Source organism: Urocampus carinirostris, chromosome 2, assembly GCF_059441175.1.
Source record: "Urocampus carinirostris isolate Australia breed hairy pipefish chromosome 2, RoL_Ucar_1.0, whole genome shotgun sequence".
Classification (NCBI taxonomy): domain Eukaryota; kingdom Metazoa; phylum Chordata; class Actinopteri; order Syngnathiformes; family Syngnathidae; genus Urocampus; species Urocampus carinirostris.
This window is the reverse complement of record NC_142350.1, coordinates 273,155-300,013: the sequence shown is the minus strand read 5'-3', so window position 1 is coordinate 300,013 and position 26,859 is coordinate 273,155. Positions and strand designations below refer to the sequence as shown.

Sequence of the window (26,859 nt, the reverse complement as noted above, 5' to 3'; positions counted from 1 at the left end):
TGAAAGTCTAAATGAGGGGTGGGCAAACCTTTTGAGTCAAGGGCCGCATTGGGTTAAAAAAAGCAGCTGGGCCAGGTTACAAGAAAAACAGGTGATTGCTTTGATTGTTCTCGAATCTGATATCTCAGCACTACATTTTTAACTAGGACAAAAAAGTATGATCACATAACACCGATTTTGGCTAACTTGCACTGGCTCCCAGTGAGCCAAAGATGTGACTTCAAGGTTCTCTTAGTATTGTACAAAATCATACATGGACTTGCTCCCTCTTATCTTTCAGATCTGATCTGCCCCTATGTCCCGGTCCGAAGCCTACGATCTGAGAGTGCCGGTCTTCTGGTGATCCCGAGAGCAAAGAAGTGTTCTGCTGGATCGAGAGCGTTCTCCATCCGGGCACCGGTGCTGTGGAATGCTCTTCCCCCTGAGATCCGATCTGCAACCTCAGTGGAAATGTTTAAATCTAAACTTAAGACTCACTTCTACTCCATTGCATATGAATAATAACCTACTCTTCTTGTCGGCTGAAAAATAGTCTGTTTAACATAGTGTACTAATCTGTGAAGCCCTTAGAGACTTATTGTGATTAAGGGCTATACAAATAAAAATGACTTGACTTGACTTGACTACATAGAAAACAAAGGGACTCTGGGACAAGAGTGGCACCAGACAACAGAATTGTCAGTTGTACTTGATTTACTATTGTGTGTATTGTCAATATATTTTCACTATTTACCTTTAACGGGCTGGATTAATTAATCTGAAGGGCCACAGTTTGCCCATCCCATGGTCTAAACACTTTTTACAATTATTAAATAATGAAACCATAATCTTAGCAAACGATTATTTGTAAAAAGTAATCACATTTCATCATCGTAAAGAAATTAACCTATGAATCAACATGAATTCAGAATAATAAATTAAATTCCAATTAAATTATAATTTCTGATCACTCTATCTGATTCTACATGATAATACACAAAACGAGAATGGTTATGCACCATTCGACCATCACCTGTATTGAGATGTGCAACCATTTTTGGGTGGCATTTACCTTTTAGGCACAAAAGAGAACGACTAGATGGAGATTAAAATCAAGTCATGTTTATTTGTATAGCCCTTAATCCCAAGGAGTCTCAAAGGGCTCCACAGACTGCAGATTATTGCAAACTACAGACTATTATTACACCATCCTCTGACCTAAAACCTACATAGGGCAAGAAAAAACTCAAAAATCTCAATATGAGGAAAATAGGGAAACCTTCAGAAGGGATCGTACATGAGGTAATCCCCCTTCCGGGATGACCAGGCTGCAACGGATGTTGCAATAACAAATAATACACATATATTGTCAACATAAAATATAGGTCATTCATAAGCTATAAAATAGAAGTGTGTTTTAAGCCTAGATTTAAACAGTTCCACTGAGTTTGTGGATCGAATCTCGGGGCAGAGCATTCCACAACGTTAGGGACCGAACGCTTCTCTTGTTGGCTCTTGGGATCACTAGTAGACCAGCATTTTCAGAGCGAAGGCTCTGGACCAGAACATAGGCGGAAATGAAATCAGAAAAATATAAGGGAACATGTCCATCCATGATTTTGTATAATACCAACAGAACCTTAAAATCACATCTCAGGCTAACAGGGAATCAATGCAATTAGCTAAAATCGGGGTAATGTGATCAAACTTTCTTGTCTTAGTTCTAAGCCTTGCTGCAGCATTTTGTACCAGCTGCAGGCTCTTGATTTTGGACTTCGGGAGACTGGAGAGTTGTACATTACAGTAATCGAGACGGGAGGTAACAAACACCATGAATTATAATCTCTGCATTGGACTGGGACAGCCTAGGGCCAATTTTAGCAATGTTGCAAAGATGGAAAAAAGCTGTTCTACTAATATTCTTAATGTGTGTTTGGAAGTACCAATTAGGGTTAAACGTGACACCTAATTTTTTGACTGAGTCACTCTGGGTGATATTACATTTGTCAATGTTCAGAGCAGTTTTGAGAACAAGTCATTGCATTTAGATGGACCAATAATTAACATTTCGGTCTTTTCAGAGTTATGGCTCAAGACGTTGAGAACATCCATTCGTTTATCTCAGTGAAGCAGGCCTCCAAATTTCCACAGTTTAGTGTGGCAGATTCCTCCATTGGAAGTTATAGTTGAGTGTCATCTTCGTAGCAATGGAAACTTATATTATACTTGCGAATAATATCACCTAATGGAAGAATGTAAATGCTGAAAAGAAGCGGGCCAAGTACTGAACCCCTTGGAACACCACAGGTAACACTGAAGGGCTCAGATGATTTCACCATATTTAACACAGTGCGTCCTACATGAGAGGTAGGACGCTGAACCATTAGAGGACGGTTCCTGAGAGACCAATCCATTTTTCCAACTGGTCTTGTAAAATATTATGGTCCACAGTCTCAGAGGCAGCACTAAGGTCCAGCAGCAGCAAGAGTGATTATTGCCAACAGAAGATCATTGGTTTCTTTAACCAGGGCTGTCTCATTAGAGTGATTAGCCCTGAATCCTGATTGCGTAGATTCAAAAATATTATTCTCAGATATAAAATCATTCAGCTGCTGTGCCACAACATTTTCAAGTACTTTAGAAAGAAACGGTAGGTTTGACACAGGTCTATTATCACATAAGCTTTCTGGATCAAGGTTGGGTCGTTTAAGTGTAGGTTTAATTACAGCGGACTTAAAAGCCATTGAAACAACACCTGAGGAAAGTGATATGTTTATAACATTTAGAATTGAAGTTCCAAAAAGATCTTTAATCAGCTAACCCGGAAGCGGGTTAAACAGGCAAGTAGTTGGATTGGCCGTATTTTCCACCTGTTTAAGATTATCAAGTGACAGATCACTAAATCGGGAATAAATCCCTGGACAGCCACCATGTCAAGCATCTATAATTTTCAGACCTTTGATATGTGACATATTTACATGGTCCTTAGAAATCTCTTCCCGTATGCGTTGAATCTTCTTTTTAAAGAAGACCATAAAATCCTGAAATTGTGTTGATAAATCCAATGTCAGTCCGGCCTGGGAAAGTGGAATGTCTTTGTTAAAAAAAATGCTGGTTAACATGACCAAAAGTGCAGTCTTTTTGGCATATTTCAGAGCTAGGGTAACTACCTGACTGCTTTTGAAAGATGATGGTCATTTCTAAACTCCCGCTTGTCCTTAGACAGGTACACAAACAACAACAGATAATATCGATAATTTGACAAAATAATTTAGTTGGATCGATATATATGTTTTCCCTTTTTAAGTCAGAGTTTTTATTGAGTTTTTAGCAATTTTTCATCTCATCTCATCTCATTAGCCGTACCGCTTATCCTCATTAGGGTCGCGGGGGCAGTGGGCAGGGGACACCCTGAACTGGTTGCCAGCCAATCGCAGGGCACACAGGGACAGACAACTCATTCGCTCATTCACACCTATGGACAATTTGGACCGGCCAATTCACCTGAAATGCATGTTTTTGGAACGTGGGAGGAAACCAGAGTGCCCGGAGGAAACCCACGCAAGCATGGGGAGAACATACAAACTCCGCACAGGAAGTCTGGAGCTGGATTTGAACCCACGACAGGTTCCCATGACATGAACTGTGCCGCACAAGCGCTAACCACTGCGCCACCCATCCCAAACAAACACAAAGCAAAGAGGCAAAAGAGCAGTTTGACATCATATGTGAAATAATAAAAAGCAATGTACTTAACTTGGAGTGTGGTGCAATGCTCTCAAATCTAATGGTGTATTTGTCATAAACTTTTCTCAAGATATTAAGGAGGCTGTCTCAGAACCTGAAAAGACGGTAGACCCACACGCATAACGTTTCACACCAAGCTCTATTGCGGAAGCGGAGAAGTAAATGGTAAATGGTCTGGATTTATATAGCGCTTTTCAAGTCAATGAAGACCTCCCAAAGCGCTTTACAATGTGCTTCACACTTACCCATTCACACACACTCACACACCAGTAGCGGCCATGCAGCCATATAAGGCGCCGACTTACTTATTGGGGCCATTAGGGATTCAGTGTCTTGCCCAAGGACACTTTGACATACAACACGGAGGAGCCGAGGGAATCAAACTTGCGATCTCTTGACCCCAAGACGAGCGCTGCGGGAAAACAAACGCCAGCAATTCGGGGATCACTGGGCAGGAGCAGTAGGAAGCCCACGAGATCAGAGCTTGGTCAGAGGGCGGAAACAAGTCGGGCAGCCAAGACGAGAGATCGGAGCGTGGTCAGAGGGCGAAAACAAGTCGAGCAGCCGGGACAGAGATCGGAGCGTGGTCGGAGGAAGAAATGAAGTCAGGTAGCCGGAGACGATCGAGAAGCCAGGGGCAGACGAGTAGGATACAAGATAGGACGGGACAGACGGGAGCCAGAGTCAAAAAGTGCTTTCCTTGCATGTGTGGAGCTGGATTCAAACAAGTGGGCACAGGTCAGGGCAATGGGCAAATCATGACAGAACCCCTCAAGGGACGACTCCTGAGGTCCCACAAAAAATTACAGTACTCTTCAGACCGGACCGATACCCCAGAGAAAGGTGGCCCAACATCAGCATCCAGAGGCGTGGCAGGAGCCGGACCAAGAAAAGGCTGAGTGGACGGGCCAGACTGGCATCGTGTCCGGCGGCAAGACTGGCATCATGTCGGGCAGTCCAGACGGGCATGTCAGGCAGGCGGCTAGACTGGGCAGGATGGGCGGGGAGCATGAAGGCATGGCAGGAGGAGAATCCCTGGGGGGCTGCGCCGATGACAGCAGTTGTTCCGTGAGTTTTGCTATTTACTCATGCTGTTCCAGGAGCTGTTGTTGTTGTTGAGTCACTCAAGGCGCCTAAGGTAGTCCTTAGTAGCGCTAGACTCGCTTGTGGGAGACTCCATAGTTCTCCAAAGGAGAGGGGGCTGTGACTGTCCTGTGCCGCCAGGCCTGACGGGGTGTGACCCAAGCAAACCAAGCATACGAAGCCTCTGAAGTCCTTAGTACGTTCGGACAGGCCCTGTGCATGATCCATGGAAGCCCCGTGGGCAGGCAGCACAGGTGATTGGGGGTGTGGTTTGAAAGCACCACTGGCACTTGGACTGGGGGCCAGGGTTGCTCTCGAAGTCGCCCGCCCTAAGAAGAACAGAGAGAGGAGAGTAGAAGAGAGAGAAAGAGAGGGACAGATAGAAAGAGAGAAAAACAGACAGTAAAACGCAAAAAAAAGGGGGAAGAGAGAGGTGGGTAGAGAGTAGGAAAGAGAGGGACAGAGAAAATGAGAGACAAGAGTGTAAAGGGGAAGAAAGAAAAGGAGAGACAAAGAAGGAGAGAGGACCAAGAAAGAAAGAAAGAGAGAGCGAGTCTGAGTGGTTTGAGTTGGATTCGTAAGGCTCCCCCAGGAGAGAGCCCTTCGCAGGGCACCACGGGAAGGTTCCTAGTCTTTGTCCTGCGCTGTTGTCGTTGCTGGACGGGCGGCGATGTCACTTGACAGTCGTCGGACCTCGCCCTCAGTCCAGTGCAAACGCTGCAGGGCGGAGGGAGTTTTCGTCTCTCCCCGATCAGCGCTCGTGGGAGCGTTGGCTCGGTCCATTTCCGGTCGGTCCTGACTGTCAGAACCCAAACAGACGGTAGACCCAAACGTGGAAGAGGAAAAGTCAGGCGCGGGTAAAAAAATGCCAGCGATTCGGCGATCGCTGGGCAGGAGAAGCAGGAAGCCCATGAGATCGGAGCGTGGTCAGAGGTCGGAAAACTGGTTGAGCAGCAAAGACGGGAGATCGGAGCGTGGTCGTTAGGCAGAAACAAGTCGGTTAGCCGGGACGGAGGATCGGAGCGTGGTCAGAGGGCGGAAAGACTTCGGCCAGCTGAGACAGGAGATCGGAGCGTGGTCAGAGGGGGAAAACAAGTTGGGCAGCCGGGACGGGGGATCAGAGCGTGGTCAGAGGAAGATATCAAGTCAGGTAGTCAGAGACGATCGGGAAGCCAGGGGCAGACAAGTAAGATATATAATCGGACGGGACGGACAGGAGCCAGAGTCAAAAAGTGCTTGCCTTGCATGTGCGGAGGTTCGCTGACGGACCGCCCAGGAATGAATGAGAGTACTGAGTTCAAATACCAGAGGAACCAATCAGGAAACAAGCAGCAGCTGGCGCCAAACGAGCAGGCACAGGTGAGGGCAATGGGCAAATCATGACAAGCTGTTGCTTGATATGGAAAATGTTTTGGACAAAGTTAAAATAAATCTTGAAAAATGGGGTCAATTGAAATGGATATTTTGGGAAAGAGTTTATACTATTTAAATGTTAGTGGCACAAAAAATATATTACATAATGGGAATGATTTATAGATGCATTTAAGAAAAATGCTGTTGCACTATGACAGTATGTATGACAAAACATTCCTTGTGGGATATGAAGAAACAAGAAATTTGACAAAGCTGAACGCTGGTCTACTCATGATCCCAGGAGCCAAGAAGGGATACTCAGGTTCGAGAGCGTTCTCCATTCGGGCCCCTGCGCTGTGGAATGCTCTTCCCCCTCTCAAGGCAAAATATTATTTCTTGCACAAGCCTCTAAAAACAAGTGGAACTTAGCGATCAATTCGATCTAGATCACTTAAAAATGGTCTGGCAGGAAGTACACAAAACCTGAAAAGTTTCCGAGGGCATTCAAGCACATGTACAAATGTGGGGTAACCCCAAAGTAATTATATTTTAGTTTTATTCAAATTTTGTTGTTCTTCGCACTTTCTCTCTTCTCACTTTGGCATTTTTTGCCTTAAGATCTCACTGGAGTTTTAACTTTAGTTTTTGGTGTTAATTATATGTCATCCAGGTATTTTTATGCCCTCAATCTTTAACATATTTGTTGTTTAAATCATGTGTTTTAACAAAAACATAATATGACTGGTTTTGTTCCTTTTTTATCATTGTTTTATTATTTTTGTACCGCACACACATCTATGTAAAAAAAAAAAAAATCTAAAATTGTTATTCAATTCAACAAGAATAATAAAGCATCACATCATATTTTTCATTGAAAAAGAGACATGAAACAAATGGGGAAAAAATAACAAACAATGGCAGATTTAACAGTAACAATGCTCAGGGAATGGACGTGAATTATTATTATGCCTCTTTAAACCTGTGGCTCATAATTCGGTGAGGCTAAAACAAAGACAAACTTGAGTTTCGTGTGTAACGACCCAGGTAGATCGGCTAGCTCCAGCTGGTGTTAGACATTTGTTTTGTATAATCAGGTTTTTGTTGTTCTTTTACGTTACCTGCAAAATATATGATAAATGCCAGTCTCACCCGACAAAATTTAATTGTTGGCCTTAGGGTTCATTTATTGAGCAAGTCTCACTAAATCAAGTGAGATCCCTTTAACATTTAAATGCAAAATAACATTGCCATCAATTGGTACTTATCAAGAATCAATAAACAAATCACCATAACTCACCTTGTGTTATTTGGTATCAAAATATACAAATTAACACATCACAGTACACTCTTACCCCAGTCCAGCATAACATAGCATACCTCACCCAAGGCCCTATTTGTTGCTTATGCTAACGGATAACTCACTCTTACTATTTCACTTTTTGTAAAGTTTACAGACATCACAAAACAACCTTTACACACATATTTTCACATACTATCATCCTCACAGTAAGTGTGTTCCCAGTATATACATTTCACCTGCAAAATAGATGATAAATGTCAGTCTCACACGACACAATTTAATTGTTGGCATTAAGGTCCATTTATTGAGTAAGTCTCACTAAATCACATGAGGTCCCATGAGACTTTGCCCAAGCACCCTTCTCTGACCCGTGAGACTTTGCCATCTAGTAGTGATATACTGGTACTTATCTTACCCTTTCTGCTATACAAAACTCAATACCATGAAAAATAATGATAAACTTCCCCTAACAGTCAAATACGGATTACACAACATAAATGCCAAAATATAACATGTCTCCAGACATTTAGTTAAAAAGGCAACTTAACTACACACATTGACTTCTCCCTCTGAAATCCCACATGGTGTTGCTCGAGACTGGCATATCACATGTAAATTAACATCCTGTACTTCCGACAGTAATATTCACGAATCATACTTCCTAACTAGATTACATACATCATGCAGTTTAAATTTCAGTAAAACAGTTATCTTTAAAGATGAATATCCCAGTGTAAAAGAACTAAATTTTCGGCCACTTAATTCCATTAGTCTTTTACCATTTTACAGGATCCATCCAATAGGTTTATCAGGTAATATCTTTCCTTTGTATTCTCAGTACTCAGTGTCTTTTAAAGTAGATCACTTTCTTCAAATGTCTGTCTGAGTGTCTATTCTACCTTAAGATCCAGCATGGCCCAAGGTCTCCACAGTCTCTTGCAGGCTGAGGGGATACGTACGCGCAGGTCATCAACTCTAACCATGACCTCCGATGGCTCACCCAGGGTCTCATAGGTCAACATTAGCGTGCGACATCGCTCCCTCTGCGGGTAGGCACTCACGGCTGGTGATGCAGGCTCATCTTGCTCTGACATTGGATACTCTAATGATGGCTGTAGAAGATGGTCAGCAGGCTCTGCAGCGTTGTCATTGCTGTCCTCTGCGGGCATGTGGTCAACAATGTCCTGTCTTGTGGTGCAGGTTCCTCATATAGATATTCAAATGGCACGAAAGGCTCTACCTCAGGGTTGAGGTTTCTAGTCCTTTGGATCTGATGCGGTTGGGTAGGGAAATTGCACACCGACTCACCCTCATCACTGCTGTCACTGTCAGAGCATTCAAATTGTTTAACAGTCTTCTGTCCTCTTTTTATCATCTGTGTGGAGCTTTCTCTTTTCTGATCTGCGTATCCTTTAGAGTGACTTAGGGGTAAGCTGTCACATGGAAGTACGAGATTTCCGTGCAGCATCCGACATTTACCACCTCCCTCCGGTACCACCTCATAAACAGTAACGTCACTGCCATGTTCACCACATGGACTTGTCATCCCAATAGGATCGTAGCTTGCCCGGACCCAACTTTCTGACGGATTACGGATGAGCACCTGTCCACAAGGCTCAAGGGCAGCCCCATGAACTCTTTTGTTATAACCAGCTTTACCCCGAGCAGCTTCATTGACTGCAGTACTGGAGGCAATCGCATATGCTCGTCTCATTTTTTATTGCCAATCTTCAACATAAGCTACATAGCTCTCTTGTCCCTCTGTGCGTGGTATGTTGAAAAGTAAGTATATTGAATAGAATAGAATTTACTTTTATTGTCATTCTTTGTAACCATGCACACAGAACGAAATGTCGATACACCTTAGATGAAATGAAATGAAATAAAAAAGAAATGATCTGCATTTATATAGCGCTTTTCAAGTCAATGACTTCCCAGAGCGCTTTACATTGTGCTTCACATTTCCCAATAGCGGCTGTGATCTGTGCAGCCATGTAAGGTTGCTAACCTGCTTATTGGGGGTATTGGGGTTTCAGTGTCTTACCCAAGGACACTTCGGCATGTAACACGGACAAGCCGGGATTCGAACTGGGATCCCTTAATCCTAAAACGATTGCTCTACCTCCTGAGCTACTGCCGCCCCTGACCCGTACAGTTAAACTGTAGCGAGCCGATGCAGCCGCAGCCAAACAGGGCGCCGCCATTTTAGACCCAACTGCTGTGTTGGGAGTCATTAGATGACCAAACCCCCCAATTCCAACCCTTAATGCCAAGCGCCAAGCAGGGAGGCAATGAGTACCAATGTTGTAAGTCTTAGGTATGCCCGCTTTGAGACTGGGAGGTCGCTGGTTCGCGCCTCGGCCGAGTCATACCTAATTGGTAAAATGGCGGCGCCCTCTGTTGGCTGCGGCTGCATCGGCTCGCTACAACGGGTCAGGTGTATCGACATTTCGTTCTGTGTACATTGTTACAAAGAATGACAATACAAAGGAAATTATTATTATTATTATGACTCGGCCGAGGCGCGAACCAGCGACCTCCCAGTCTCGGAGCGGGCGCCCTACCATCTAGGCTGCCGGTATTGGCAGGCGGCGAGAGCGGCCTTAAAGGAAGTAATAGGGTGAGAATCAGGTGGCCTTGCTGCATGTGCAGTTGTATGCATGAACCATCTTGGCCAATGAACTTTTCCAGTCTGCTTTTTCTGTATCTGTGAGGGTTCGGAACATTTACAGTGGTGCCCTGTTAAAACGCTATACCTGTCCATTGCCAGGTAGTATGAGAGCCTCTAACACCACTACACCTCTGCAGCTGGTCCATCAGTCAGTTCTGGAACTCGCCACCCATGTCATGATAATGCATTCAGCAAAACCCCAATGCAGAGCAAAATCATCAAACAACTTGTCATCGACCGTCTTTGCAATTTTGTCTTGGTGGCATAGGCCTGTGCAAAGTGGGTGTCCATTACTACTAGGATATACTGGTACCTTTGTTTGCATGCCTCTAAGTAGAGGAAATCAACAGACACTATTTCGAAAGGGTATGTTGATACAATGGGCATGAGAGGGCCCCCGGTTGTTTTGTGGGGTTGTTTAGTCTTCAGACACTCTCAGACCTTGGTGACAAAGTGGTCTATGTCACTCTGCATACGGGCCCAATAAAACCAGTCTCTGACAAAGCTGTGTGTTCTGTGGGGTGATACTCTTTCGGCAGGACAAGCTGACATTTGTCACCGGCTTTTCTGTAAAAGACACCTTCCTCATCGATATACAACTTATGTTTCAATAAAGCTCTTACCTCAGCTGACTCAGTTTCGAGTACCATGTTAGGAGGCTACTGCTGACCGTTATTTTTTAAATGGAGGACTTGACTCATGACAGGGTCTCTCAGCTGACTTTCTTTGATTTGCCCTGGTATTAGACGTTTGCTCAGGGTAGATGAGTCTCTCACTGTTGTTACAGCCTCTATATACATTGGCATGGCCCAAATGGAAGGTGTATCCCTTTGTATAGTCACTCCCCACACAGATGCACTGATAACCTGGTGAACCTCCTCTGTACACTGCTCCATGAGCTTGTTTATTGTTTATTCACAATGCAAAGTGAATGGCTGGGTACCCAAGAACGGGGGGCTTTATCAGATATGGTATATAAGGCTGGTAGTATGATAAGAAGCCCATTGTTTGTCTCAGGTCAGAAACGGTGGCATGCAACCTCTCCCTTAAAGCCTGCTCTGGGGCAACTTCAGCGGGGTCCATTGTATCGCCTGCCCCAGACACCATCCATCCCAGGAATCTGACCTTTCGCTTGAACACCTCACACTTTTGTGGACTGAGCTTAGCTCAATGTTTTTGGTATCTCTGTATCAAAGATCTAATGTGGTTGACATGGTCTTCAAAGCTAGAACTGTAAAGGAGATTATCATCAATGTATGGTTGTCATATAATATCCATCAAACCCACTAGGCACTCTTGCATGTTACGCTGAAACTCAAATTAAAGGGGGGTTCTGGTCCACTGATCAAGGCCCCAGGGTGTTATGAAGGCAGTAAGGTGTTTACTTTCCTCACTGAGGAACCCCTGGTGGTAGGCCTTCCCTTAATCCAAGACTGAGAAGAGCTGTCTGTCAGTGAGTCTAGCATATCTTGTATTCTAGCGATTGGATGACAATCAGGGATCAATTTTCTGTTCAGCTCCCTATAATCACAGCAAAGTCTTAATGTCCCATCTTTCTTTCTCACACACACCACTGGTGTGTAGTATGGGGATCATGACTGGACAATCCAACCACGGTTCAGCAAGTCCTGAAGAATATTTTTGACCTCATTATGTAGTGGTTTGGGGACTTATATCTATGTTTTCTTTACTGGAATAGGGTCCTGAAGACCAGTGTGAAGTTTCAGGGAAGGATACATTCTATGTTATCTTCATCATAGGCAGACGCATGACATCAGTCATGTATTTTAAGTTATTCTTTAGTAGTATTTTTATATTATTTACATTATCTATCGCTGTAGTATTTTTATAGTAGTAGTTTTGTAGTATTACTGTTGTAGAATCGCTCAGTAATCCCTTCACAGTGTTTCCCTTGTCATCAGTTAGGTGGAAATGATCAACTTGGGGATCCCACTGATTTGCTTTTGGAGTTTTTGGTTGGTGTTCTCGTGGGGTCCTTTTGCTGTTCACCTGTAGCTCTGTTTACAGTTCTCTCTCTCTCTATCTCCTTTGGTGACACCACTCTTTCCTGTTCCATTCTCACTGGATAGGCAGTCTTGAGTATCTGGAGGTGACCCAGGACTGTGCATTGATTTTAGGTCAGGGTCTGCTTGCTGACATTAGCAATGGGGATTGGCACATACATTGACCTGTCAATGGGTATAGTGACTAACCCCTCTTCAATGATGACACCCTCAGGTAGGGTGGGTTCTTCACCAGGCACAAGTAGAAGGTTTTGACCTCGAAATTGTGCTCTACTCCTAGCTTTCTTATATACGACTCTGACCTGTCCAGCTGCAAGTTGAATCCTCTTGATAGCCGTATGCACAATTCCCACTTCTTCTTTAATCTGTTGGGACTGAACAAGTCTGAGCATTGCCTTTGACCGAAAATGCTTTGCTCACTATGAGAATAGTTGCTGACCTTGTCTCTGACATCACCTCCCCATTTAGCACTGCTTCTATTACATTAAAGCCAATCATAGGGTGGTCCGAGATATTTGAGCAACTTGCCACCAGAGCGGGTCCAAAAAGTAGTTCTTCGATGTGTTCTACATCCACCTCCACCTAACCCCAGAAGGGTATTTCTGTTTGGTTTGCTGCCAGTCCTATTAATCTGTCTGACCCCAACGATTCATCAATAGGTCTCACCACGCAATGGGGAGATTCACTTTCACTTTCCTCCATTTCTCATTAATAAGACTAGACTGAGCATCAGTGTCCCATAATGCTTCTACATCAGACCTGGGCACTCCGGTCCTGGAGGGCCGTATGTTCTGCATGATTTTTGAGGTTTCTCTGATCCAGTACAGGTGATTCCAATCACCAGTATCGTTAACAAGCACTTGCTAGCTTGCTGACAAGGTTATAATTTGTATCACCTGAGTTAAAGAAGAGCAAACTTCAAAATCTGGCAGGACGTATGGCCCTCCAGGACCGGAGTGCCCAGGTCTGTTCTACATGGACCCCGTTCTAATTGACAATGGATAGTACATCTCTTACCTATGAGGTCGAAGAGTTTGGCCTGGCGTCGGGGTGAGAGATAGTTGGTGGGGCTCTGGAACGGAGACGTTATTTGGGTGAGAGCTGTCTGCTCAGTAGGACTCAGTGGGGGTTCATGTCCATGGGCTACCGAGTGTCCCAGCCCAGCAGCCCTCTCCCGTTTCCCTACTGTTCTCTGCCCTGTCGACACCCAACGGAGTGGTGGCTATCTTAGCCACACCTTACTGCATGACTCTCCAATCTGAGCCTCCTGACAGGCTTTGTGTCCTCTTGGTCTGTCACTGGTGTAGGCTTAAGATCTGCCAGCTCTTTCTGTTTGAGTCTTTTTGTTAGCCTCTGTACAATCCAGAACCAATTTGTTTTCATTTCCAACAACACTGCTCTGAGCCTTTCTATGAGGTGACTTGTGCTGGTATGCTACCCTGTGCTGTGTCCCTGACCTTTCTTACTTTTGGCTCTGAGCTCAGCTGTGTTTTTTGGGTCTCTGGGTTCTTTTGGTGAAGGTTTAGGGGCATGGGCTGACACTTCTGTCTGAATTTCACTGAATCTAGGAGGCTTGTTTGTTACTGGTTGCTTCAGTTTTTGCTGCCGTTCCTGCTCCAGGTTTGCTGCCTCATTTCTTCGCTCGATCAATCCTTCATTTGTCACACTGGGACATGTAAGGTACGGCTTAATCTGGAATTTTACAGCATCACTATACAGGCCTGTTTCAACAGAGCAAAGGAATTTCCTATGAATTAGTTCAGGACTAAACTGCTCACCCTCATTTTCATTACTCAAGCTCCACATTACCTTCTCCTTAAGTTCAATTGCTCTGAACAGGAATGTTTGGGCTGATTCCTTTGGGTCTTGTGTAAGTTCATTAGCCGGTGTAACAGGTCTGAGGATGAGTCGACCTTGTAGTGACCTTTAAGAATAATTTTAAGATTGCGCAGGGTCAGGCCTCTTTTAATCTCTAGCATGTCCCTCAGATGTAGGCCGGGGGGCACTGCACGTGTAAAAGCTTTAATTATCTCTCCTTCTGAGTGACCCTTGCATTGTCCAGTGTCTATTTGGTTGATTAGGCTGGTGTAGGAGCTTTTTTCTCTTTTGCCTGGTTCTCCGATCAGACCACAGATCCGAAATTCTCTTCTAAGAGTTACTTTAGGCAGTTTCATTGAAGGTGGTGGCATTATGACTGCCTTTTTTTCCACCGCTGGCTCTCTGATCTTTTGTCCTCCTTTTAAGACTGCTATCTCCTCCAAAACGACAATCTCCTCTTCAAGCAGTCGACGGGCTTCCTTCTTTTCATTTTGCAGCTTGAGATATTTCTCATTCAAGAGATCTAATTCACTTGGCTTATCAGGAACAGTCTCTAACTCACTTGATTCCTCCTTTTTCAGGTTTTTTGTCCATGACAGGACGTACTGCAAGTAGTGCTCAAATGCTGAGCAACTCTCCTCTCCCTCCTCCACTTCGTCCAGCGTCTCCTCAGCCTATCTGATGAGGGCACGACGAGCTACCTTTTGGAACCCTCCTAATGACTCTGCGCACTTTAGCTGTTGTTGTTGTTCAGTCACTCAAGGTGCCTAAGGATAATGCTTAGTAGCGCTAGACTCGCTTGTGGGAGGCTCCGTAGTTCTCCGAAGAAGGTTCCCAGCTGGCGGTGGTATCGGGCAGACTGGAGTGCAGGGCACCGTAGCCAGAGATGCTCGGCCGATTCTTCGTCCTCACCGCAGAGACGGCACCGATCGTCTTCGCATTTCCCCGTCAAATGTTGCCATCTTCGGAGGGAGGGGTGATGACCGGACCAGAATCGTATAAGATCAACAAGGTCTTTCTTTGAGAGCTGGGATTCTTCCTCCGGGTTGTGGTGGGAAGAGGTAAGAGAAATGAGACGTGGGTGGGTAGATTGGGGGGTTTGCAGCTCCTGAGAATAATGGCGAGCCGAGTTTGTGGGTCTAGCGGGGCGGTAGGTTGAGGGAGGGCCGAGCCTAATTTAGCCTGCTCGTCTGCAAGGTCGTTACCCGGGAGGTTGCAGTGACCCGGGACCCAGATAAGCCGGATGCTCTTGGATGGGGAGAAGGCCGCAATTGAGGAGTTAAGGGACAGGAGGGAGGGGTCTGTTATATTAGGGTTGGAGAGAGCTTGGAGGAGGGACTTGCAATCCGTGATGATGGAGGCTGAGGACCAGTCGTTATTGTGGTCTAGCCAGGCGATTGCAGCGATCATGGCAGACTTTTCGGCCTGAAAAGAATTGCTAAAGGCCCCAGTTGGCGCATGCCAGGAGTGGATTAATGTGTTGCCTTTAAAGATGACCACTCCGGCTCCTCCATTCTCCGTACCGTTGAGGGTGGAACCATCGGTGAAAATATATAAGTCGGTTGGGCCCAGATCCGCAAGTGTTTCCTCTGCAGTGGCAAGTTGTTGGGCAGGGGATGCAGACTTTGGGACGGGGGTGAAATGGGTGGGTGTTGGGGGCGCCAGAGGCCGAGATGAGCTGTGTTTAGTCCAAATCCAGCAGTTTTCTGCTTACTTCGTCCCATAGTTGCTCCATTCTTCCTTTGTTTAAAGATAATTTTGAGCCAGATTCGTCTCTCTCTCAGGTAAATTAATGGCTGGATCACCTCCTGGCTGGCTCGCCAAAATATGTCACGGGACACAGGTAGATGGGCTAGCTCCAGTTGGTGTTACACATTTGTTTTATATATTCTTGATTTTGTGGTTCTTTTACCCCATCTGCAAAATAAATGATAAATGTCAGTCTCACATGACACAATTTAATTGTTGGCATTAAGGTTCATTTATTGAGAAAGTCTCACTAAATCAAGTGAGATCCCTTTAACATTTAAATACAAAATAACATTGCCATCAATTGGTACTTTTCAAGAATCAATTAACAAATCACCATAACAGTACCTTCCAAAATAACTCGCCTTGTGTGATTTGGTATCAACATATACAGATAAACATCACAGTATACTCTTAACCCAGTCCAGCATAACATAGCATATCTCACCCAAGGCCCTATTTGTTGCTTACGCTAACGGATGACTCACTCTTACTATTTCATTTTTTGTAAAGTTTACAGACATCACAAACAACCTTTACACACAAATTTTCACATATTATCATCCTCACAGTAAGGGTGTTCTCAGTATATACATCTCACCTGCAAAATATATGATAAATGTCAGTCTCACACGACACAATTTAATAGTTGGCATTAAGGTTAATTTATTGAGCAAGTCTCACTAAATCACGTGAGTTCTCATGAGACTTGGCCCAGGCACCCTTCTCTGACCTGTGGGACTTTCCCATCTAGTGGTGATATATTGGTACTTCTCTCACCTTTTCTGCTATACAAAACTCAATACCCTGAAATATACTAATACGCTTCCCCTAACAGACAAATACGGATTACACAACATAAATCCCAAAATATAACATTTTAACTAGTTACCAACCCTTGTTGCGCCACACATGCAGCTTTTAATCAGGTGTGCTCTGTAGTCGGAAACGAATGGTATCGCTCGATCAAATCCGTATAACCAAACCATGCTTCCTTCCTCTTTCCGCTACAATTATACATTATGTATTATACATATTTAGATGTCATTCAGCATTTGTTTCCATAGGAATCACTCCCAAGGGAACGGAGACAGCGGCAATCTGCTGCGTTAAAAAGGAACAAAGCAGATGACACAAGGACTGAATGTAGCACATGTAAAGGACCTGGTGATAATAAAAATCCTGTGAGGTAAGAAAATGTGAGTGGATGTGGCCTCAAAGATGGCATGATGCTTGGCATAAGATGCACCTACCTAAACATGTAAAGACAGAAAAAGTTTTTTTTATAAAAAAAAAACAACAATGTATTAGTACAATTTACGAACAATTATACAAGTTACAGCAGCACTTTATATCAAACGTGTTGAAAAAACTGTTTACAATTCAAAATTAGTGTTGAGAGGCTATTTTACGTCAGACTAGGAAAGAAAAAGATATTGGTTTATTTCATACATGAGAATAAAAATACCTAAAATGTTGTTCATGTGCAGAAAAATGGGACCTGACGTGTTATTTTCCTTTTATTTTGGATAAAAAAATACTGCAAAAACACTTAGGAAGTACCTTTACAGAAATATTAGACAAATACTACCACAGTAATACTACATAAATACTACTACACTAATACTACAAAATACCACTACAAAAATTCTACAACAGTAATACTACAAAAATACTACTACAAAAATACTACAGCGATACTATAATGTAAATACTACAAAAATACCCCTAAAGAATAACTGATAATACTACAAAACTACATATCAATTTAGTGCTAAAAAATACAGACCTAATTTGTTGTTGTGCTTTAATTTAAAATTCTACAAAAATAATATTAAAGTAATACTACAGGAATACTACAAAAATACTAATACAGCAAAATTACAAAATACGAGTAAAGAAATACTCCTATAGTAATACGTCAGAAATACTTCAACATAACTTAGAAAAAAGACAAATACAATAAAAATACAGTAATAATACATTGATCTGGAATAAATCCCGAATGTGTGACATTTTTTTTTAAATTGCGTTACAGAAAATAAAGACCCATATTTCTGAGACATCCTGTCTGATGGGTACTGATATAAAAAAGAAAATAAAAGTTTGGAGTTTGAGGTGTGCTGCCCTGATTTTTTTTCTATCTTTGCATTGAACAGGTTTTGAGAGCTGGGGCAACCACTACAACCGGTATAAACACTTGGGACCCCTGGCTGTTGGCTTAGAGAAAAACAAGAGTACAATGAGGGATTTGAAGAACTGTGCTTGATACATGCCGAATAACAAGCCAGAGCCAGACCTGGTCCCTTAAAGGCTACTTTCACCACCGATCTGCAGCTGCCGTGCCTGGAATGGGACAAAATCTAACATACCGAATTGACTTATGGCTAAGCCCCGCCCCCTTTATTCATTCGGGCAAACATTCAACCTTCTATGAACAGGGTTCGTATAGAGGCTTAAATTCATTAAAAATGCTTGAATTTTGGTGTGTTTTCAAGGTCAGGAAAATGGTTGAATTTTGGGTGAAGTGCTTGAAATTGCATACATTTTTTGCCATTGCAATGTTTCTTGGCAGTCTGATTTGATAGACGACGAAATTAATGAAGACATTTTTTTTAATGTGTGAAAAGGACACTGACACGCTTGCTCTGATGGCTTGTCATTATGATGTTGTAATGTGAAGCATCAACACCCCGACTAGTCACACCCAAGAAGATATTTCTATCTAGATAATCGCTTATTTTGGCCCAGCTCACTGAGAAGATCTCTTTTGGCTCCTAAATGGCTTCTCCGAGTATTTTTATTTCTTTTCTGTCAATAATGATAAATCAATGTATATTTATATTTTTTGCGGGATCCCTGAAAAACACATAAGGGCTATACAAATAAATGTGACTGGACTTCAGCAAAATGAGTTCATGTCAGTCTATAACAGCCCATTGATACAAAAAGATCATATATAGGAAGAGCTAAAAATAGCACAAAGTATGTGCTAATAGCAAGATAGCGACTTTTAGTCATCAAATTAACCCAAAAAAAAAAGAATATTGTTTTGATTTCTTCCATTGAAGTTTCTAGAAGAAAATAAAAATTGGCCTTGAAAGCGCTTGAAGTTGGCCATGAAAAATGTGTACAAACCCAGTGTGAAAAGCGCTATGGCAAGTGGAGTAGGAGTAGATATATATACAGTAAAACTCGGATAAGTCGGACTCGCATAAGTCGGATTCTCGGATAAGTCGGACAAATTGCGTGGAACGTTTGTTCTCTAGGCTTTTCTGTAGTATTACACCTCGCATAAGTCGGATTTTATAAGTCGGATCCTCGCCTAAGTCGGATGGATTTTTCCGTACAATTGACCCTTTTTAATGGTTTTCGCCTCTGATAAGTCGGATCGGTATCAGGTCGCCTAGGACATCTCCCAAATGCTCTAAATTTCAGCCTCCAGTGGCAGTAAGCGATGGAATTTTCCGGGAAGATTTTCACTCCTCACAGATTTTCCGGGAAGATTTTCACCCCTCCCAGATTTTCCGGGAAGATTTCTTGATGTGACGTGGCGTTCCGTGATTGGCAGAGGCTATTCATCAAACTCCTCCTCAGTGTTGAATGATAGCACTCTCAATCACAGCACGCGGTCATAGAACAAAGCCTCGTAATCATAATCCCATTGTTTCTTATTACAGTAGTGCTAGCATTCAAATTGAATTTGTGTGAATTTCTTTGGACTTCCTTGCGGTCTGTGCGGTCTACGGTGTGGCGATGGCCTCAAGTTCTAAAACCAAAGGCAGGAGTCTCAAGACTAGAACGTATGAAGAAAAGCTCGCTATCATTGAATTCCAAGAAAAGAATCAGCACATGAAGCAAAAAGACATCGCGGCGAAGTTTGGAATGAGCCCTCAAACTTTGAGCGACATTCTGAAAAGCCAGAAGAAGATAAAAGATATGTGTGCGACAGATTTTAGAGCTCCGACCGCTAAAAGGCAGAGGGTAAATGATCATCCAGATGTCGACAAAGCACTGATTTTGTGGTAAGAACTTTTTTGATAATAAATCACGTTCATGTTACAAGATATCATTGCTTGGTATTTCATTTTACATATACAAGTATGCACTTTTCTAAGAGTTAAATTTCTTCTTAGTTCGAAATTTTGCGACCTCGGATAAGTCGGATCCTCGGATAAGTCGGATGAAAATGACCGGTCCATCTGGATCCGACTTATCCGAGGTTTACTGTATATATATATATATATATACCGGAGCCATATCCCCCTAGTGGGAGGTGGTTAGAGTCTTTTCTGATTCTTTCTGGGAGATTGATACAGAGGAAGGGATTCCCAGCCCCCTCGCTCAACCCAACTGATGTGTTTGGAGTCATTAGGTGACCAAACCCCCAATTCCAACCCCTAATGCTGAGCGCCAAGCAGGGAGGCAATGAGTACCAATGTTGTAAGTCTTAGGTATGACCCGGCCGAGGTTTGAATCAGCAACCTCCCAGTCTCGGGGCGGGCGCTTATCATTTAAATGTGTTTTTTTTAATTGATGACCTTTTTTAGCACTAAGAAACACTGAATAATACACAATGCAAACATACTACCTAAATACTACAAAATCCTACAATAGTAAAACCACAAAAATACTACAGAGATACCATCAAAAAAAATCCTAATATTATTTTTTTTTTTTACATCTTATTTTGTGTAAGGAAAAAAAACATCTTTGCAGACTATGAAATGTTTTTTTGAGGATAACCCGATTTGTCTCATACCAACTTGGGTGGCCTCCAAGTAAATTCCGTTTGAGACCGCTGGTTTAGAGTACTTTATTTTTTTATTAGGTTTTTTTTCTGATGAATATCATAAGTTCATAGAAAATTCTGTTCCTGAATGTATTCAAGTGTAAACCAAATATTTATGGTTTGTAATGTATTTTGTGTAATTTTGGCGTACCTTATATTTTTTGATTGTTGTTTGTTTTATTAAATAAAGTGGATTCTAGTAAAATAACAGTTTATATTTATAATCATTGTCAAAAATGATTACAGAGTTACGTTAAAACAAGGCTCTCCAATGAATATTTGAAAAATCTTCGTAGATGAAAAGGTACTTTCTACATTTTGTTTGTATTTTTCCATTTAATCAGATTGTTTTCTTAGAATCTGTGTAATTGGTGAGATATTTCACAACAAACTGATGTTGACCAGGGGCAGTGGTTCCTTATCTATTTATTTGTTTTTCATATTTTGTCTTGTTTTTTTAATTTAATTTTAGTTATACCTGCTATAAAGTTATTTTTTCAGCCAAGCTACAAGCATTTTTGGCTAGGGATATTGAAAAAAAGAACACTTTGATTGGAAAAAAAAATAAATAAAATAAATTTTATATACATATATATATATATATATATATATATATATATATATATATATATATACAGTGGCTTGCCAAACTATTTGGCCCTCTTGAACTGAATTTGCCACATTTCAGATTTCAAACATAAAGATATAAAACTAATTTCTTGTGAAGAATCAACAATAAGTGGGACACAATCATGAAGTGGAACACACTTAATTGGATATTTTACACTTTTTTATCAAATAAAACACTAAAAAGTGGGTTTGAAACCATTCCATTGTAGCTTTTGCTTTATGTTTTGGATCATTGTCTTGTTGAAAGACAATAAACTGTCCCAGTCTCAGGTCTTTTGCAGACTCCATCAGGTTTTTTCCAGAAGCTCATGGCTCCATCCATCTTCCCATCAATTTTAATTTTCCCTGTCCCTGCTGACGGAAAGCAGGCCCAAGCCATGATGCTGCCATCACCATGTTTGACTGTGGGGATGGTGTGTTGAGGGTGATGAGCTGTGCTGCTTTTACGCCAAACATAACGTCTTTAATTGTTGCCAAAAAGTTTGATATTGGTCTCATCTGACCAGAGCACCTTCTTCCACATGTTTGGTGTGTCTCCTAGGTGGCTTGTGGTAAACTTTAAACAACACTTTTTATGGATATCTTCAAGAAATGGCTTCCTTCTTGCCATTCTTCCATAAATGCCAAATTTGTGCAGTATACAACTGATTGTTGTCCTGGACAGATTCTCCCACCTCAGCTGTAGACCTCAGCAATTCATCCAGAGGGATCATGGACCTCTTGGCTGCATCTCTGATCAGTTTTCTCCTTGTATGAGCTGAAAGTGTAGGGGGGCGGCCCGATCTTTGTAGATTTGCAGTGGTCTAATACTCCTTTCATTTCAATATTATTGCTGCACAGTGCTCCTTGGGATTTTTAAAGCTTGGGAAATTTTTTTGTCCCTAAATCCAGCTTTAAACTTCTCCACAACAGTATCTCGGACCTGCCTGGTGTGTTCCTCGTGATTCATAATGCTCTCTGCGCTTTAAACAGACCTGCAGCAAAAGGTGGCGCTACAAAGTATTAACTCAATGGGGCTGAATAATTTTGCACACCCACTTTTTCGTTTTCTATTTGTTAAAAAAGTTTTAAATATCCAATGAACTGTTTTCCACTTCATGATTGTGTCCCACTTATTGTTGATTCTTCACAAGAAATTACAGTTTTATATCTTTGTTTGAATTCTGAAATGTGGCAAAAGGTCACAAATAGTTTCGCAAGCCACTGTATGTATGTATAAATATATATGGCTCACTAAAAATGGGCTCTAAAATAGTTCTTCAGATTTTGTTGTTGTTGTGGCATCCCTTTGCCGAGCACAGAACCTACGGAAATGCAGAAGGGAGAAAGAAGAAGTGAAGATGTTTTAATTAAAATCCCTCTCAGTTCCTCAAAGGTATCTTCTCAAAGGGAAAAAAAAGTGGAGCCCTAAAAACAACAAAGGCAGACCTAGAAGATCACCTGCAGGTAACTCACTCTGACCCAATGCAAAATGAATGTCCTATCATCCCTTCAGATATCCTTCAAATTAAACCCTCCCAAACACCATATGCGGACTGGCACCCAGACATAGGAAGAGGTGGTTAACACTGCATCAAAAAAGATTTGCATCCGCCCCAGGGCCAAATCGAGTCCCATACAAGGGGGACAAGAATGAACCGGACGTCCTAAGGTTTTTCTGGAGGCTCATGAGAACATATGGCGGAAGAAGATGATACCCAAGTAAAAATGCAGGGAACATCAGCCTGTTCCGTCCAATATCCCGACTAAACGTTCAAGGCAAAATATTTTTTTGTGTCATTGCACAAAGAATGGGCAAGTATCTGCGAAGAAATGAGTTACATGGATTAATCTGTACAAGGCAGTCATTTCAGGATTCTCTGGGTGTTCCATCAAATCCAAATGGCCAAGGCCCATCGGAAGGATCTCCCTGAAGTCTCCCTTAAACTTGCCAATGCCTTTGGCTTGGTGCCCCTTGAACTCTTTTGGTCCGCCTTTAACTTCTTCCACGTGCCTGACACCATCACTGCCATGGTTAAAGCCAGGACGTACAGTTCTGATTTACCACCTCTGAATTTACCACCTCCTCACTGTTTATATAAAGGCATCGTGGTGGGAAGAATCAACTCACTCCTGGCATTCTTAATGGCAATGCAGGTCATCATTTGTGCTTCAAATTGGGTGGTAAGTTTCCAGCGGAGTGACTCTGGCCGGTACCATATATATATATATATATATATATATATATATATAAAACCTAAATTGCAATATTGATGTTTTGCTTTTTTGTATTATTATAAACAATTGTACTCCCAGGAGTCCTTTCACAAAAGATGGGCAATACTGGAATTTTTGGTATCAATCTAAGTAAATTTAGGGGAGTATCAAAGGATATAGGGCTGCAACTCACGATTCATGTCATAATATTTGAATAGGTCCATTTTCTTTTTTATTATTCAGATTAAAATTTCCCTCCTATTTATTAAAATATTGAAGTTTTGAACATAAAGATGATAGTGCACAAACCAAGATATATATGATATAAAACAATAAAAAACTATAAGTGTTTGTCAATTAACTTGAAAATTTAAAAAATGCATAGAAATGTATGCATACACCTGCAAAAATGTATAATACTTTTTTCCTACCACTTATCCACAGATCATAATTAATTAGGACCTATCATACAAAAGAAAAAGAAAAGAAATACTTTATTGTTGTAGATTTTTTTTTTAATCCACAAAAAAATAATCAAAAATGTAAATAAACCCACTTTTCAAAATGTTGTCAACAAATTTGGTGTTGGGGGTTAAATTTTGGAATATGGTAAACATTGCCAATATGAAAATTATATATGCTCAAGAATTTGCCCCTTGGGTAGAGTTAAATTTGTCATATTATTTTTTTTAACTTTTTTTATTTTATACTTATTTTCTGAGGCAGCACGGCGGCGCAGTGGTTAGCGCTTGTGCGGCACAGTTCATGTCATGGGAACCTGTCAAGGGTTCAAATCCAGCTCCAGACTTCCTGTGCGGAGTTTGTATGTTCTCCCCGTGCTTGCGTGGGTTTCCTCCGGGCACTCCGGTTTCCTCCCACATTCCAAAAACATGCATTTCAGGTGAATTGGCCGGTCCAAATTGTCCCTAGGTGTGAATGAGCGAATGAGTTGTCTGTCCCCGTGTGCCCTGCGATTGGCTGGCAACCAGTTCAGGGTGTCCCCTGCCCACTGCCCGGAGATGGCTGGGATGGGCTCCAGCCACCCCCCCCGCGGCCCTACTGAGGATAAGCGGTACGGCTAATGAGATGAGACTTATTTTCTAATTGTTTTACCCTTTTTTTGTCTGTTCCTTGAAAGTTCTTACCTTTTTTACATGATGGAACAGTCAAACACTACAATGTGAATTTTGTTTGTAAATGATGCAATTTTCAAAATGTACTATATAAACAAATTAGCATTGTTTTTTTTTTATAAAAACTGTCTCCGACCCTCTGCCGGAGCAAAGTGGTACTACAATTCACAACGAAACGGTGTGCACTCTAACTTACATTGATTTAACGTTCTTGGGGGCTCTTAAACCACTTGATAAAACGAATGGATGATCTAATTGGTTGCAAACGTTTTTTTAATCGATTTTGTTGATTCTTTGTCAATTGCAGCACTAGATGGATACGATACTTTGGTTTGATACTTGGTTCTTTGGAAATGTCACAATGAATACTTGAATCCCCCTCCCCTTAAGTTAAAATTACGATAAACACAGCACAAATATCTTAAGAACGAAAACTTTTATTTTTATGAAATAATTCAGAATCCTATATGTAGCAGTATAAAACTAAACAAATACCATCGGCTCGCTACAACGGGTCAGGTGTATCGACATTTCGTTCTTACAAAGAATGACAATACAAAGGAAATTATTATTATTATTATTTTCACGACTATAATGCGCCCTTTTTTCAAAAGCTGATTATGCGCCTTGTAATACAATGCGCCTCATATATGGATCAATATTGAGTTGCCAGGTCTCACAACTAAGGCAAGCAGACCAGATTTTCCCCTGTAGAAGTAGTCCATGGTGTTTGCTGGGATATATATACGGGCGTTTCATTTCCTAACCAATGTGTATTGACATAATTTTAATCGGTCACTATTGGCTAAAGTTATTCGGAGGTAAAGGAGGCGGGTCCATTTTTAGCATTTACAGGCTCACATAGGCTAAAGCGGGGCAAAACAATGCCTGCAATTGGCCGAAGAAGTTTGGTTGCTCCATGGCCTGGAGAAAACATTTTTTACCACAGTACTGTAGTCTGTATTTGTAAACAGAAATTATGGGCCTGAACAGACAGGACAGCTAACAACAAGCAACATCCATCGATACAGATGCTTATCGGTGGATTTTTTTCTTTTATTTGTCGGCATTGTTGCGTGCTTTAGAGTGTGTAAATATTTTACACGGTTGGATTCACTACACACACAGATGTAAGCGGTTGCGTATTATTATTAAACATGATGGCTGCAAGACGACTTATGTGAGCTACCCCGGCTTTATATTTTCCCAGTATCTTGTTTCAGACTCATCTTGATGTTTCTGTGATGATTGTATGTTTTCAATTCAATTCAGCTCAGTGTTTGTTGTCATATGCACAGTAAAGAACCACGTTTCCCTGCTCAACGAAATTCTTACTTTGCTGTCCACACAGTTGCCAGCGAAAAAAGAAAATAAAAACTAAGAAATGGTTGGCATTTCTTGAATCCCAAGAGTTTACCCTTCCTTATGATATGCGGAATGTCACATTTGAGTGATTGGAGACATTGTACAGACACCGTATGTGTCTGAGACACGTATTTGCTTCTTTGCGAGCTGTCGGAATGTTAAGGGGTTAGTACGTTTTGACTGAACTATCTGACTGTTTTGTTGACGTTCCTTCTGTAGCGCCTTATGCATGTAAATTTTAGGGGGGGGAAATATTTTTGGGGGATGCGCCTTATAACCCTGTGTGCCTTATAGTCATGAACACACGTTATTTCTATTACAACTGTTTCAGAACAAAAGTAAAGAGAGGCAAACCAAAAGATTGCAATGTGACAAACATATGAATACTGTATGACAATGTCAAGAAGATACTAAGATACCTTCCATTTAACAATATTTTTAAAGTAACGTCAGTTGCAAATAAAGTGTGAAAACAAATGGATTGAATTTGGAAGTTATAATGTATCTTGCAACCCACTATTACCATTATTATAGTTGTAGTTGAACTGATTACAGTAATGATCCCAAAACTGTAGTATCAATTCAATCCAAGTACTCTGTATTTATTAATAATATCAATATATTTGGATTGATCTTTACCATTGAAGGATTTTATACATTGGACGATAAACGATTTTATACGATTAAATACAAATTACATTTAATGCAAAAGACTGTGTTGCGATGTCTGGGCACCCTGGTGGAAAATGTTGTTTATAGGAACGGCGGGAACGGGACGTAAGGCTGATAAGATAATCAGCACATCCAGACGCAGAAAGGCCCTGATGACATAGAAACGCTCAGTGTTGTATTACAGACATCGCAAGGCTCTTCTCTGAGATGGTGAAGCCCACGGGGCTTCATTGGCACGCCCATGGGAGGAGCCAGCACACCATCTTGCGAGGAGACATGGGCCAATAAGAAGAGAGCTAAAAGACTTCAGAGGAAGGCTTCGCACAGACGCCAGTGTCACTAATTCG

General features: G+C 41.9%; 1 protein-coding gene across 5 annotated transcripts in view; it reads left to right on the top strand.

The window, feature by feature from the left end:
* phf14 (PHD finger protein 14) overlaps positions 1-18,904 on the top strand; it is a 115,427-nt gene extending 96,523 nt beyond the window's left edge. For 3 of the 5 annotated variants that reach the window (XM_088328184.1, XM_088328182.1, XM_088328180.1), the window contains 2 exons: positions 16,792-16,913; positions 17,884-18,904. In XM_088328184.1, the coding sequence (XP_088184310.1) occupies positions 16,792-16,913; positions 17,884-17,890 (129 nt within the window). In that variant the 3' untranslated portion in view covers positions 17,891-18,904. Of the gene's footprint in view, positions 1-280; positions 6,313-16,791; positions 16,918-17,883 lie in introns of those variants that run through there. The other 2 variants (XM_088328181.1, XM_088328183.1) reach the window with 2 other exon arrangements.
* The last annotated feature ends 7,955 nt before the right edge of the window (positions 18,905-26,859 follow it).